This window comes from Drosophila mojavensis, unplaced genomic scaffold (genome assembly GCF_018153725.1).
Source record: "Drosophila mojavensis isolate 15081-1352.22 unplaced genomic scaffold, ASM1815372v1 contig_74, whole genome shotgun sequence".
NCBI lineage: Eukaryota > Metazoa > Arthropoda > Insecta > Diptera > Drosophilidae > Drosophila > Drosophila mojavensis.
The window spans coordinates 1,656,902-1,671,280 of NW_025318899.1; the positions used below are offsets into that span (position 1 = coordinate 1,656,902).

Consider the following 14,379-nt stretch of genomic DNA (forward strand, 5'->3'; position numbering starts at 1 on the left):
CATCGAGACCCATCAAGATCTGTTCATAGAATTGTCATCTATAAAAAGTCCAGCTATCAGTAGTCAGTCACTCAAAGAGTAAATGTTAAATACACAATTGCACCCACCAGCGAGCCCGAGACAACGAGATCCAGCTCTGTGTAGATGGCCACACTGGACACCGCATCGTCATGTCCATAGAGCACAGTGAGTGGCTTTGGTGAGTAGCTATTCTGTGTATTCAGCTGCGTGATGGCCTGCAGATGGGATTGTCCCGTCAAGGCGTGCACTGGAATGTTGTTGGGTGGGGCGCCGCTCTGCTGATTGCCCTGTATGCTCCACACAATGCAAGTGCAGTCGCGTGAGCCGGTGACCAGATACGAGCCAACGTTATCCAAGGCCAGGCAGGTGATTATGTCCAAATGGCGGGTGACAGAGGCCAAGGTCTTGCCCTTGTTTAAGCTATAGACACGCAGCGCATTGTCCCATATGCCGCCGGCGTAAAGCAGTTTGCCGTCTGTGCTGACCGCAAAGTTCTGCGAATGGGGCGGTTGGGAGGGGTGGAAGGGGCCAAAGATGCGCTTGCGATTTCTGCAAAGAAAAGAACGGAATTAAGAATAGGATAGAGTTGGTTAGAGAAGTACGAGCTCACTTAAGATTTGTCGTAGTTGCATCGATTTCCAGCAAAAATCCTTGCTCTTTGTCAAAGGACATCCATGAATTGCAGCCCAGAATGCAACCTTTCGAAACGCTGACCAGCACATCGGGACTGAGCTGCAGAAAGGAGCGTGGCGGACTGCGGGGCGGACTTAGATAGACAATGGGATCCTTGGGCGTGGATAGCTCGCAGTAGTACTGCACCACTTTGTCCAGGAACTGCGTAAGATCGGGTCGCTTCAGCTCCGAGCGCAGCAGCTTCACAGCCGTCTCGTCCTGAGTGAGTCGACGCGGATGCGGCTCCCTTAGCAGCTGAGACGGCACTTGTCCAAAGTTGTTGATCATGCCTGCCAGACACAAAATATAAGTAAAATATAAAAGCTTTTAGATGGGCACCCACCTTCCACAGCTTCCCGTTCAATGGGATTGGTTATTTTGTCGAGATCCACGGCGCCCTCATAGGAGCAATAGTAGAAGACGTTTAGAGCCTCCACAGCTTTGGCGCCCTTCTGCTTGTAACCAAAGATCAGATCAATCCAGTGATGTAAATGCTGGCTAACGTATTCTGACTCCAAGGCACGCCGATGTATGGCAATAAACTCCTCCGGCGTGGTAGCCCAAGCAGGCAAAATGACATCATCGACTTTTTCCTTCGTAATTTGTAAATGTCCCAAGTCGAATCTAGAGTGGATTACATACGGATTAGCATAGCATCGAAACATTGTTGCCTAAAGCAACTCACTTGTTCATATTCTTGAGAAACTCTGGAAAGTAAAAGAACTCGGGTATTAGCTCCTTGACATCATTAGGATTGTCCATTAATAGCTTCCAAGTTTGCGGTATGGAGTGAAATTGTCGATCAGCCACATCGAAGCGGCCGCTCTGCAGCTCCACGTGCAACGAGGTGAAGGGCTCCACGCGCAGCATATAGTGCAGCACGCCCGCCGAATTGGAGTAATGTGTGCCATAGTGAAATTTCGGTATGGCACCAGAGGGATCTTCAAAGGAATCGTATTTGCCGCGCACCTCAGCCTCATTCTTGGGATTGATCTGTAGCGAGAGTAAAAAATAAGATCAATCTCACTTCTATATGTGGCTAACATATTAAGAACTTACACATCCAATGGGCTTGGACAAGTCACGAAAGGAGCGCGGATCCGTTAGATCCAATACGTCGCTAGTGTAGTCAGCCAGAATCCAGGGAAAAACGGGATATTGACTAAGATCATTATAAGAGCGGCCTAGGGGAAGGAATACAAAGTATTTAAGTCAGGAGTGACAGCTAGATCTAACCTGAGCCTTACCAGCTATGGTATTTAGGTACATTAGGTATTCAAAATTTGATATTTCACGATTGACCCAACGCTGAGTGAGACCTGACGCGCGGAGCAGCTCAGGCGGCGAACGTCCGGAGCCATAGAGTATGTTCGGCAAGGGTAAACCAACAATCTTAGTAAACACCTTGTTACGGGTCTAAATAGCAAACAAAAAGAATAAGTGTGTAAAGATCCAAGTGAAAAATATCTATTAAATATTACCTTAGTTGTAAAGTTAAGAAAATAGCTTGTCTGATCTATCAGAAAGATCTCCAAGGCGCTGCGTCGCAGATTATACTTGCGCAGATGAACTTCACGTATTTTATTAATGGAAAACCTGATGGAAAACAATCCAAATTAAACTTGAGGTAGGATAACGAAGCATTTGCAGTTTAGACTTACCTAAAATCATGCTTGGAGCCATCTTCCATTGGAGGACTCATGTCCACGAACGTGAACACGCTCTGATTGACTTCAATGCGACCCTTGACCTTGGTCATAAGCGTAATGAGCTCACAATCCTGCGACATGACCAGCTTCTCCAGCGCCGTATCCTGCTGCGATTGCGTATCAATTAACAGCCGCAGCTCCTCCTCTAGCTGGGAGCTTTCGTCGTCGGCCAGAAAATCTCGCACCACAGCATTTTTGATAGTGGAGTCAAATTCGGATATTTCTCTAAACGGGAAAGAGTTGAAGTCAACCGTGAACATGTTTACGGCTCACACTTACTTTGTGTCGTAAGCACTGGTCGCATTGTCCCGCAAATTGGCTGCGTTTTCGTGCTTGTTGGGATACAGCTGCGGCTCCAGCTTGAGGCGCATGCGTGCCACATTTTCGTGTGGTGATAGTTTCCAAAACTCTTCACCGATCTCGCTGTAAAGTGAAAAGAAAGTAAAGGAAATTTAAACCAGCAAGTTGACTTAGAGATGCGCTCCTTGCAATTACAGTCAGTGATGCGCAAATACATTAAAGTAAGCTTAGAGCAGGATCGATAAGTTTTGGTATTTTTTATGCATTTACTAAGCTGGAGCAATACATCGATATTGCAACGGATAATACTTGCTAGCTATATCAGTTGATCAATTTGAAAGGGATAATCTTATTTGCAGTATTATACTATCTACTTATCGATATTCGCTTAACATATGTATATCGAATTCAAATTTGAACACGCTCAGCTTTATCTAATAGATGCATGCACATGTAATGAAAAGCACAAATTCAATTTTGGAATCACAAATTTATTTAGGTAATTTATTTAATTTTGGGTTTTGCGATGAAAGTTATTCGTTTAGCACGACAATGATTAATCGAATATGTACAAATGAAAATCCTTTGTCAAACTGTTATACACTCCATTTACACAAAGGCGCAAGCAAGACGACACGCCTCTAAAGTCCTTCGCTTCCTTTAGACTACGATGGGTCCGGCCAGGGTCTTGGCGAACAAGGGAGCAGGTGCCGCGACAACGGGGGCTGGCGCCGCGAAAGTCTTCAGCTTGGCAACAACTGGAGCAACGGGGGCGACGGGTGCCGCCACGGGCACATCCTTCTGGACGACGGCATTGAAGCCATTGATGGAATCGGCATAGTAGGTGACAATGCGACGCGAGCCATCAGCCTCAATCAGAGAGTAGGAGCCACGAACGACATCGCCATCACGAGACTCCTCCTGAGTCTTGGAGTCGCCGGTAATCGTATCCTGGACATCATAGGCGAATTTGTACTGTGGGTGGGCATCGACGATCTCTGTGGCAACGGGCGCAGCAACGGGAGCGGCAACGGGAGCAGCCAGAGGGGCGGCGACGGGAGCAGCGACTGGAGCAGCAACTGGAGCAGCCAGAGGAGCAGCGAAACGAGCAGCCAGAGGGGCAGCCACTGGAGCAGCGTAACGGGCAGCCAATGGTGCAGCAGCCAGAGGGGCAGCAACTGGAGCAGCGGCAAAGGTCTTGGCAACCAGAGGAGAGGAGTAGGCCAGAGGAGCTCCGTAGGCAGCAGGAGCTAGACCAAGAGGTGCCGAATAGGCAGCTGGTGCAGCAAAGCCTAGCGGTGCAGAGTAAGCAGCGGGAGCAGCATAACGCAGAGCTGGCGATGCAAAGTATGGGCTAGCAGCCAGTGGGGCAGCAAAGTCCGCCTGAGCGGAGAGCGCCAGAGTGGAAAGGACTGCAACAACCTGCAAAGCGAATGCAAACACGTGAGTATCCAATTCGATGCCAATTCGAGTCCAATTGGTATCCCGTATGCAGCCAATTGGCTCAGGTGCTGGCTTACCGTCAAAGGATTCATTGTGCGGCTTGGGGGTTAGGATTGATTGTCACCGTCGGTTAACGAAAATGAACTGACATGCCATTACCAAAAACTCGACGACTTTTATACAATTCGCGAAATTTGCATTTGCCGTGGCCGGCTAGCTGAATGGATGGTACTGTGGCGTACCAATTGCGTAGCCGAACCACCGCACCACCCGCTACTCGTTGCACATCAGCAGCTACCGACGCTTGGCAGCGTCTGCCGTCTTCTTGATCCAAATTCGTGGCACGTCCCACAAATTTTTCTGTCCAAGTTTTCAATTTCAGCTCGAACCCTGCTCCGAATCCGAGTCCATGGCTACGAAAGTAAGTTTGTTGTTTTGTTTTTTTTGGTAATTGTCATGCAGCTGCCATTCAATGGCAATACTTTAATTTTCCTTTACACCCAAAAATTTAATCAACGCATCGCCCAAATAGATCGTGTACCGGAATGTTGCGTTTTAAAATCAATCAATAATTGACTTTAGCTGAGAAACTGCTCAAATAATATGCGTATCGAATTAGTCGATAGTTGGTAGACGATTAACGATTGTTTCTTAATTGCTTAAATACAGCCCAATCAAAACTTTCAGTTAGAAAAGCCATAATGGATATGCCCATCAGAGAGTTAAGCTAAGATTAAGCTACATCTAATCTTAGGCCAATCATAAAGTCGACAATCCATCATCGATAATCGATAATCGTTTATTGACCAAAGATTGCTAATCAAGTCACTCAACTGGAAAGTTTCAATTAGAAATGCTAATGGAGTACGCCGCAGACAGTTTCTCTTACGTGATCGAAACTGGTTGATAATAATCATAAAAAAAAGTAACAAAACTAATAAATAGCTAACAGTAGCCCGTAGACTACGCCGTAGATCTTGTAACCCACTTCCAATTGGCTACCGCTGCAGATTCGACCCAATTCCAAAGTGTGTGAAGCGTGACTCGTTTGCCAAGCTAAGAGACGACCTTGTGATGGCGACGCGTTGGCAAACTTGGCAGCACTTGGCAGCACTTGGTGCGCTCGATCGGCCGCTTGGTCACACTGAAAAGGCAGAGTTAACTGTTAACGGTTAACGAGTTAACGGTTGTCACCGGAAACTGACAACAAAAAACAAAACTAAGCTAAACTAAACTCTAAACTAGTCGCAAGTTGCCTTAAAAGGCTTCGCTGCGCTGATCTGTGCTCCACAACTTGGCCAGACTTTTACCTGTCAAAATTTGTAGTACATAAATTGCGATAAATGCACAAAAATTGCATCAGAAAAATATATGTATATCCAATAAGAGAGATCTGTAAAAGTGCGAATGTATATAAAGCGAATAGAGAGAGAGAGAGAGATGTGGTGGAAGCAATCAAGTTTTTGAAAAGGATGGAAAGGTGGGCAAAGAGGGGGAGATAGAGAGAAAGGATATATAAATAGCGTGAGGAAAAGAGAGTGAAGTACACTTTATCAAGTAAGCTTTAAGTATAGGAGTAAAATAAGCAGGGCCTTACACTAGGCTATACCATAATGTTTATTTTAAATCTCTTTTAGATCTCTACTCATTTTCTGCCTATCAATATAGATTTTAAGTATAAATTCAGTATATACAATTAAGTTACAATTTCAATATATATTCTATTACACATAATGTTGTATATAGTTGCGTATAAAATACAAGTTTTAATCGGAAATTGTTGCATTGGAATGTTCAACACCTTTCAAGTCTGGTTTTATTTTTGGTTAATCTTATAAAAGGATTTTTTATTTGGCTAATTGAAAGTCGTTTAGACGTCAAGAGTTTCCTGCCTAAAAGCAAACTGAATGTTGGCATATTAGGTGACTGATGCGGGGCCTCTAGCGGGCTGGGGAGGTAGGGCAGCTCTACTCAGTGCGTAATTAAGTTAAGCTGAAAACGTGGCCGAATGAAAAAAACAATTTGCTGGCTATATTGTGGGCAAGGTCACTTGGCTTGGACTGCATTTCTGCAATAGCGAATGTGGGCGCAACAGTGTGCGTGTGTTCGTGTGTGTGCTTGTGTGTGTGTGTGTGTGTGTGTGTGTGTGTGTGTGTGTGTGTGTGTGTGTGTTGAGCGTGTCTGCACCACTGTGCGTAATTGCTCGATCTGCACGCCACGCACATGCCCCGCCCGCTCTGCTCGCCAGCCCCCTTTGACCAATTGCTTCCATTTTAGATTTCTAATTAAACGAGTCGAACGATCAGCTATAAAGTGAGAAAGAGAAAGAGGGAGTGGTGCTTGTAGAGAGTGGGACAGGGAGAGGTAGCTTGAAAAAGTGCGGGCTATGAATGGCTGCAGTCTCGTTTTTATTTATATATACCCTAGACTTGTTAGAAATGAAGTATCTGAACGTATTCCCTTTATAAAACTGATACAAAAATATTCTTGATAACGATCTTTCCATAGTTGTCTACATATATGAAAAGTAGGCCTTACTGTGGATAGTATTCGATTTGGTTTTCCACTTTCACTTATTCATTATGCTCACTTATTTATAGAAAACCGCTTAAGTTCAGGATATTCCATTCGCATCCCTTTCGACTTGAGTATCCTGATTTCTCCTTCTTCTCTCATTTCCATTTAACTCCCAGAAGGCAGCTCTAGTTCAGGGTATCATTTAGTCTGTCGCCAGCTCAATGACTCGTTAAATATTTGCAATTTGGCTTCGCTGGGCAACTGGCAACTGGCAACTGGCAACTGGACAACTGGCAATTGGCCAAGTGAATCGCGCTATTACATCAGACAAAACGTTCGCAGAACCTGAGAATTGGCCGAGATCTGGTTTTATTTACTTTTCGGTTGATGGGGGCGCAGCGGAAAACGAGTTGAGTTTGGGATTTGGAGCGGTGCTCTTGAGCGGCACACATTATGGTTGGCTGCTGCTGTGGCTGCTGCTGCTGCTGCTATTCCATTGAGAAAAACAAGCAGCCGCAGCAGCTGGAAAATGACGAAATGTGCAGCAGCAAACATGAAATTGGCGACTAGGAGCACGAAAATGAGATTCGAGATCGAGATTTGAGTTGGATATCGAGACTGAGTAGCTGCTTGAGTATGTGCATCGCTGCATGAGGACGGGGTGCTAGCTCGAGAGACGTCAATCGGAGCAATTGTCACTAGCCATTAGTTAGTTAGCCATCGCGGGGCCAGGGGGAGGCAGGAGTGCTGCTGCGGCTGCCTGCCACAAATGGTTAAGCGCGACTTGTATATAAGACTGAAGAACTCGAGGAAAATGCATCTCACACTCGAGCTGAGTTCTTGCAGTGCAGACGCGCTTCACACCGAATAAAGCAATAGAAGGAAATACAAATATCGTACAGCATGTTCACTCAGGTAAGTGCCAGGACTCGTGGCCTGCCAAGGACTACTCTCCGTGTTCCCTCTTCTAGACTCTTTGTGTGCTTGGCCTGGTGCTGGCTGTGGCAGTGGCCGTACCCATTGACTCCTACGGCCCGTCGCTGATTTCGGCTTCAGCTATTTCGTATGCAGCTCCCAAGCTCCTTGCGGCCCCAGCTATCTCATATGCAGCGGCTCCAGCTATCTCCTACGCAGCGCCCAAGCTCCTGGCCGCACCTGCCTTGGCTGTGTCCAAGGTGGCAGTCGCCGAGCCCTACGATCCCAATCCTCAGTATAGCTTCTCGTACGGAGTCACGGACCAGAAGACTGGCGACTCCAAGCAGCAGGAGGAGACCCTGGTCAATGGTGTTGTCCACGGCAGCTACTCCCTGGCCGAGCCCGATGGCACCATTCGCAAGGTGACCTACACCGCTGACAAAGTTAACGGTTTCAATGCTATCGTCGAGAAGAAGGGCGTGGCCGTGGTAGCTAAGCCCGCATTGGCCGTTGCCGCCGTGCCAACCATCGCGAAGCTGGCGGTGCCTGCTCTGCCCGCCATCACGAAGATTGGATATGCTGCACCAACGTACGTTGCGTCCGGCTATGGTGCCCATTACTAGATAGGCATAGAGCCCGGAGATCCGTAGACGACCTCAGACCGTTGTTGAATAGTTCTAGTTTTGCGTCCCAATCCATCCAACCATCCGAAACCCAAATGACGTGCGTGCTGTATGCTCAACTGAAGCCAACTCCGCATCCTGCGGCCAATCTCTTGATACACACAAATGTAGCTTCTAGGGATACCCGTTTCTAGGGGATTTTGGGGAACGGCTATCGGCCATTTATCTAGTGATTTATTAACTGCATCTACTGAATAAAAGTTTCGGTACAAAAAAGACTATATGGTTTCAATGACTAGAGTTGAACAAGAGAGGATCCCTAGATACCAAGAAGCAAGGAAGGACAGCTGTCTACCACTTCTAGGAAAATCGATTCAACTATCCAGGAAACCCAAGCTGATCTGATATCTAACCTAATATTTTACAATATAATATTCGGTTGTTTTGAAGGCCAAGTGCTGACTCACAAATCTCTTTGATGTTGAGGTAGGTTCGACCTTTACCTCAAGACGCACCGAAAATGGGAAGCTATTAATGCGCATCACGTGCCGTCGTTAACGTTATGATTGCCATATAGCGGGGGCTGCGGACTTGGGTGCTGGGGATTGTGCAAATGGGCTGGGGAAATGACATGAAATGGCACGTCCATTGAGGAAATATGACTGACTACGCTACGGATTGCACCTTACGTCAGAGTTGGCCATTGGCTGGTCACATTTGGCAGCGGTTGCCACAACGCACCTGACCACCAGGGCGGGTGGCGAAGTGTTTAAAACCAAGCACACCGCACCACCAGAAGACAGTACAGAAAGTGCAATCAAACCCCACTCACTACCCACAGTTCAATCAGACAGCCCAAGCAACGACATGGCCCTACTCAAGGTAAGTCTGGTAAAGGAGCTAACGAGAGTGAAGGAAATCTAAGTGAAGCTCCCTTGCAGACTCTCATCATCAGCTGCGCTCTGTTCGCTGTCATCGACTGTGCCCTGGTTCCGGCGGTGCCCGTCAACACAGACTTCGACCCTCATCCACAGTACGCCTACGCCTACAACGTGCAGGATGCCATCACGGGAGACAGCAAGAGCCAACAGGAGGTGCGCGACGGCGACGTGGTCAAGGGCTCCTATTCGGTAGTCGATGCCGATGGCTCGCTGCGCACCGTTTTCTACACCGCCGATCCCATCAACGGCTTCAATGCGGTGGTGCAGCGCGGCCCAGTTCCAGTGCCAGTGGTTGCAGCAGCACCACGCCCCGTCGTACCCGCTGCCCCATTCCTGGGCTGAGAGGCAACAGCTGCCGATTTTAGCTTGTAGATAAGTTATTGTCTGTTACTGTTCTGTAGATCTAACCGCACACTCATAAATCATCCAATAAATCCAGTTAGCCAAAGAGAACAAACAACGTGGCTAATTGCTGGGACACCTGGCTGTGGATACTACCAGCTATCGGTCGAACGCTGACAAATGGCTCCAGTTCGAGTCAATTTGCATGAGATATTTTAAAGATATCCATTGCTATACAACTGGGGCCGTGAGATACGCAGGAATCGAGTCGCTGACTTGTTTACCCTTCCTAATTACATTTCGGTTGGATTTTTAATCTTCCATGTGGTTTAGTTTTTGGTATAGCCAAGCCTCTCTCGATCTCTATTTTCCATTTTCCATTTTGCTGCTCCTAGAGTAGCACCACTCGATGCCGTAACACCGCCCACCCACATCATGCGAGTCCCATGCCTCGCCTCTTACATATATGATTAAGTAGACAAACTGGACTATAACTCTAATAGACCCCACCCGATTCCGTAACACCCTCGCATCGCACCCACTGCAAAGAACACTCTCCCTCCCATGCAAACGGCCAACATTCACTCGATCAACACGCACTCGAATTATTCAATAGCTTAATTGAAAGTACTCGACGCGTTACAATTTTTTGATTACGCAAAAAACTGCGCATGTCTCCGCTGCAGTCGCACACGCAGTTGCCGTCGACGTCGCCATCGCCATCGCCATCGCAGTTGACGGCGACGCTAACGCAGCCGTCGACGTTGACGCCGCTGGCAACTGCGACGCCTAACAAGGCGCAACGTGCGTTCAAAATTAGTGATAATGGGCAAAATTGTCCCAATGGCAGTAAAATGTGCGCAAAAGCCAAGTAAGAGTGAGCGTATAGTGTGTGCGGGTGTGCGACTACCGAATACCCTATAATGAGGGAAACATGTCGACATAGGCCTTGAAGATGGAAGTTAGAAATGGGAGTTGAATTGAAATACGTTAAATCGTTTATTTAGGATTAGAGAACTATATAGTTAATGTGTCACTAGTTCAATTGAATAGTTCATGAACATGTTTGCTATTGTAGTAGAGCTCTGTACTTCATAAACAGCTGAACAATTGAAGAGATCATGATCAATGGATAATTGAGCACAGAGTATTGTCTAGCATGGATAGATTTCTTCAGATTAGAAAACCATATATCTAATCAAGCAGCTGTTGCATATGCTATATCATATGCAATATAGCTCCTGCCTCGCATTCGTTTCGACTACAGGGTATTAAAAACATTGTTGCAGTGGCAATTGCCTGCTGCAATTTGGGGAGTCGAGGCTTACGGATTCGGACTCGGATTCGCTGTCGCTGTCGGTGTCGGAGTCGGCCAGTCTGCGGGGTGAACAGTTTGCTGCCGCTGCCGTCGCTGCCACTGCTGCTGCCACCGCTGCTGCAGTTGCAGTTGCAGTTGCTGCTGGGCGCGGCGTGTCGCTGCTTTGTGCCAGTTTCGAAGGCTGATCGCGCATAGAGCGACGGCGACGCACACACCTTTCAACAATCGACTGGGTGCGTGGAACGATCTATGTGTGAGTGCCACACACACACACGCATACACTTGCACACCTGATGCCGCCTGGCCACCCGGACCAAAAGAAAAAAAAAACGCTTTCGAATTGAACTTTTTTGTCACGATCGAATCCCCCCTCCTGCTCCTGCTGCTGCTGCTGCTGTTCCAAGCTCATGTAGCCGTTCATTTCGGCGGTGTCCACCACTCGTCGCTAGGAGCCGACCCAGCCAGCCAGCCAGCCAGCTAGCCAGACAACATGCGTGCCATTCTCGTAGGCCTAAGCTGTTTTTTGTCTGGCCAGAGCACACCTGCCCCGCCCCGCTCCCCAGTCAGCCAGACAGACACGACACCCAGACAGACAATTGGCTAACGCCCTCCCCTCTTGCCTAGCGTTGACTGCCAATTGCCAGGGGCAATTGCGACGCAACGAAAAATGAATTATTTTCATTTATAATACCCTGTAACTATACCAAATTTTTATATGAGCTATGCTAGGCTAAGTAGTGGTATGTAACAGAAGCCTGACTTAAAGAGAAGCAGCATATTTTACAGTTTACGGAGCTTCTAACCATAATCGATAAATATCGATTTTCAGTAGTTCAGTTTTTAAAGCTGACCTGAACTGGAAGAAACTTATGTAGTATCCAACTAAGTCAGTGATCAGAGGCAGTACTTAGTTTCTAGTTTAACAAGCTTATATCTATAATCGATAAATATCGATTCGATCAGAAGCAGTTTTCTTGAGCTGCACAAATCCACTTTGATTTAGCCATATCCCCTATAAAACTGAGTATACATATCTATAAAGCTGATCTTGAAAATCGATAAGTATCGAAACATCTAAAGGACTTAAAGAGCTGAGCTCTATGAAATACTATTTGGAATAGGTTTAGGAGAAGGAATCGACGTTATCTCCTATCTGCAGAGGGCACTTGAAAGTCGTTCACACTCTCGCTGCGCACTCACGTTTGTTTCTTCTTGTTGTGGTTGTTGGTGGTGCTGCGCTGCTGCATTTTGTGATCTTAGCAAGCATTTTCAATATACTCCACACGCATGCGCGCTTTTTAGTTGCTTTTGTTGATGGTGCTGCTGCTGTTGTTGTTGTTGTTGTTGTTGCTTTTGCATAAATATTTTTGCAGGCAGCGTCGTCGTCGTCGTCGTCGTCGTTAGAGATTTGGTTGCGGATTTTGGGGCTTGGGCATTTTCAGTTCGCTCGATTTGTTGGCTTGGCTATAAAAAGCAATTGTCGCTCAGCATCAGAACCACAGAGTGAGTTCATTTGTCAGCCAAGCAGCAGCCAAATCTCTAGCAGAAAACTCCACTAAATCTTCCACAAAAATGGCACAAAAATTGTTGCTCGTTGTTGTCAGCGCTTTGGTGGCCGTGTCCAATGCTGTGGTGGTGCCTGGTCCTGGACTCGCTCTGCCCGGTTATCCTAGCCTGGCAGCGCCCGTCTACCCCAAGCTGGCGGCGCCCATCTATCCAGGACTGGCCAAGGTGGCCGTGGCCAAGGTGGCTGGACCCGAGCCATACGATCCCAATCCCCAGTACAGCTTCAGCTACGATGTGCATGTGAGTGGGCGATCATCAACAGAATCCAAGTCAAGCTAAGCCAACTTGAGCTAATCCACATCACAATTCTCTCTTACAGGATTCGTCCACTGGCGACGTGAAGAACCAGCAGGAGACGCGCAGCGGCGATGTTGTCCAGGGCTCCTACTCGCTGATCGAGGCTGACGGCACGCGCCGAATTGTGGAGTACACCGCTGATCCAGTCCATGGCTTCAATGCGGTGGTCCATCGCGAGGGTGTCGCCGTCAAGGCTGTGGCTCCAGTTGCTAAGGTCTTGGCGCCAGCTCCTCTGCTCCACGCTCCGTTGGTGGCCAAGCTGCCAGCTCTGCCCGCACTGGCTCCCTTGGGTCCCGCCTATGGTCCAGCTTTGGCTCCGGCTTACCGCCCGGCTCTGGCTCCCGCCTACTCGCCCCTGGCCTACCACTAAGTCAAGCTCCACTCAAACGGAATACTGAATCATACATGTTGCCGACCTCTTGACCCGCGAAACTCCTTCAGCTCGGAGAAGTTGTAAACCTATCGTAGTCGATAGTTGTAGTATTTAGTTAAAATGTTAGCGATATATATCGCTGCACTTGTGTACATACGAATTCACTCGATTGGTCTTGATTAGCCACTTCAGCTCCAATCGCTCTCATCTACACTCACATTCGACGCCTTTCCCATGTACGTTTCTTGTCTACTTAATCTTAAGGCTGTTTCGACCGCGATAAAAATGAAATAATATATTCGATAAAAAGAAAAAATACATATATATTTAATATGTAATATATATCTAACCACTTCTTATTTAACTTGAGCTTAAACATGCTGTAAAAGTCGCGAAATGAGAAAAAATGCAATAAAAATGAGAAGCAATTTATATGATCGATGGGATTTATGAAGAAATATGGAGATGGGATCAAGCAGCAAAGGGATATAAATACATCTTAGTGGATCAGCTGGAACTAGCATATGTCTTTTCTACTATTATTTTAAATGTAATGGAAATCAGAATATCTTATGAAAGTATATTATATATGCGTATAATCTGAGAGACTGTGGAGTATAGATAGATTATAGTTAATGAGCAAAATCTGGCTCTCACTGAACTAGTTCATTTACACATATTAATGAGCTGTGCAATTGAACATATATTGAATACCTTCACATTTCTTTTTAATGCGAGCCACTGTCAATGCGAACTGCTAATGCCTATTTCTAGGCAGAATCAGATCCAGTTTTCCACCACGCACACACACATGTGAGTGGTGCGACCTTAGAGCATACGCACCACTCCGACTGGCTTGCTTTGACCGTCGCTATGTCACAAGGTTGCTAATTGGCAGTTGACCAAGTTGATCTAATATACATATCTATGGAAATACATTTATATCTATCAGACTTGGTTTACATGAAAATTGAAACTAACTGCGAGCGGATCGAGTTGAGGCGGCACCACCCTTTCCCATTTGTTTTTGGCAGTGCCACACTTGGGTGGGTTAGTTATGCAGCTATGCCTCACGCTGGCACGTCGAATACGTCGAATGGCATTGCATAAATGCCGCTTTGATGATTTAATAAAATTAAATCGTAATTTTAATCGCGCTTCAACTGATGAGGCGCCCGAACGAACGTAGCGAAAGCTTTCAACAATTGGCAGCTCGTACAGTGGGCAAAAACCAACGAAATGCGAATACAAAAATTAAAAAAGAGAGTTTATAATCAACTAACCAAAACAGATTTTAGTTTGATTATCGACAACATTCGATTTTAATCGATAACTATTTAAA

At 46.7% G+C, this 14,379-nt stretch overlaps 5 protein-coding genes across 6 annotated transcripts in view; 3 read left to right on the top strand and 2 right to left on the bottom strand.

Moving 5' to 3' along the window:
- The window catches only part of LOC6586558 (neurobeachin-like protein 1), a 34,913-nt gene that overhangs the window by 7,500 nt on the left and 13,034 nt on the right, over positions 1–14,379 (bottom strand). For both annotated transcript variants that reach the window (XM_015160408.3, XM_002012133.4), the window contains 9 exons: positions 2,682–2,825; positions 2,355–2,627; positions 2,175–2,289; positions 1,941–2,109; positions 1,753–1,877; positions 1,379–1,686; positions 1,037–1,317; positions 632–983; positions 108–570 (listed from right to left, as the gene is read on the bottom strand). In XM_015160408.3, the coding sequence (XP_015015894.2) occupies positions 108–570; positions 632–983; positions 1,037–1,317; positions 1,379–1,686; positions 1,753–1,877; positions 1,941–2,109; positions 2,175–2,289; positions 2,355–2,627; positions 2,682–2,825 (2,230 nt within the window). The remainder of the gene's footprint in view (positions 1–107; positions 571–631; positions 984–1,036; positions 1,318–1,378; positions 1,687–1,752; positions 1,878–1,940; positions 2,110–2,174; positions 2,290–2,354; positions 2,628–2,681; positions 2,826–14,379) is intronic.
- Positions 3,173–4,913, bottom strand: LOC6586977 (cuticle protein 21). The gene is made up of 2 exons (XM_002012545.3): positions 4,223–4,913; positions 3,173–4,124 (listed from the first exon to the last, which is right to left on the bottom strand). The coding sequence occupies exons 1-2, from the start codon at positions 4,235–4,237 to the stop codon at positions 3,363–3,365; spliced, it is 777 nt and encodes a 258-aa protein (XP_002012581.1). The 5' UTR covers positions 4,238–4,913; the 3' UTR covers positions 3,173–3,362.
- LOC6586865 (larval cuticle protein A2B) lies at positions 7,181–8,587 on the top strand. The gene is made up of 2 exons (XM_002012429.4): positions 7,181–7,577; positions 7,634–8,587. Exons 1-2 carry the CDS (start codon positions 7,566–7,568, stop codon positions 8,198–8,200), a joined length of 579 nt encoding a protein of 192 aa, XP_002012465.1. The 5' UTR covers positions 7,181–7,565; the 3' UTR covers positions 8,201–8,587.
- On the top strand, positions 9,068–9,483 carry LOC6586860 (cuticle protein 19.8). The gene is made up of 2 exons (XM_002012430.4): positions 9,068–9,082; positions 9,142–9,483. Exons 1-2 carry the CDS (start codon positions 9,068–9,070, stop codon positions 9,481–9,483), a joined length of 357 nt encoding a protein of 118 aa, XP_002012466.1.
- Positions 12,280–13,469, top strand: LOC6586864 (larval cuticle protein A2B). The gene is made up of 2 exons (XM_002012130.4): positions 12,280–12,607; positions 12,687–13,469. The coding sequence occupies exons 1-2, from the start codon at positions 12,374–12,376 to the stop codon at positions 13,032–13,034; spliced, it is 582 nt and encodes a 193-aa protein (XP_002012166.1). The 5' UTR covers positions 12,280–12,373; the 3' UTR covers positions 13,035–13,469.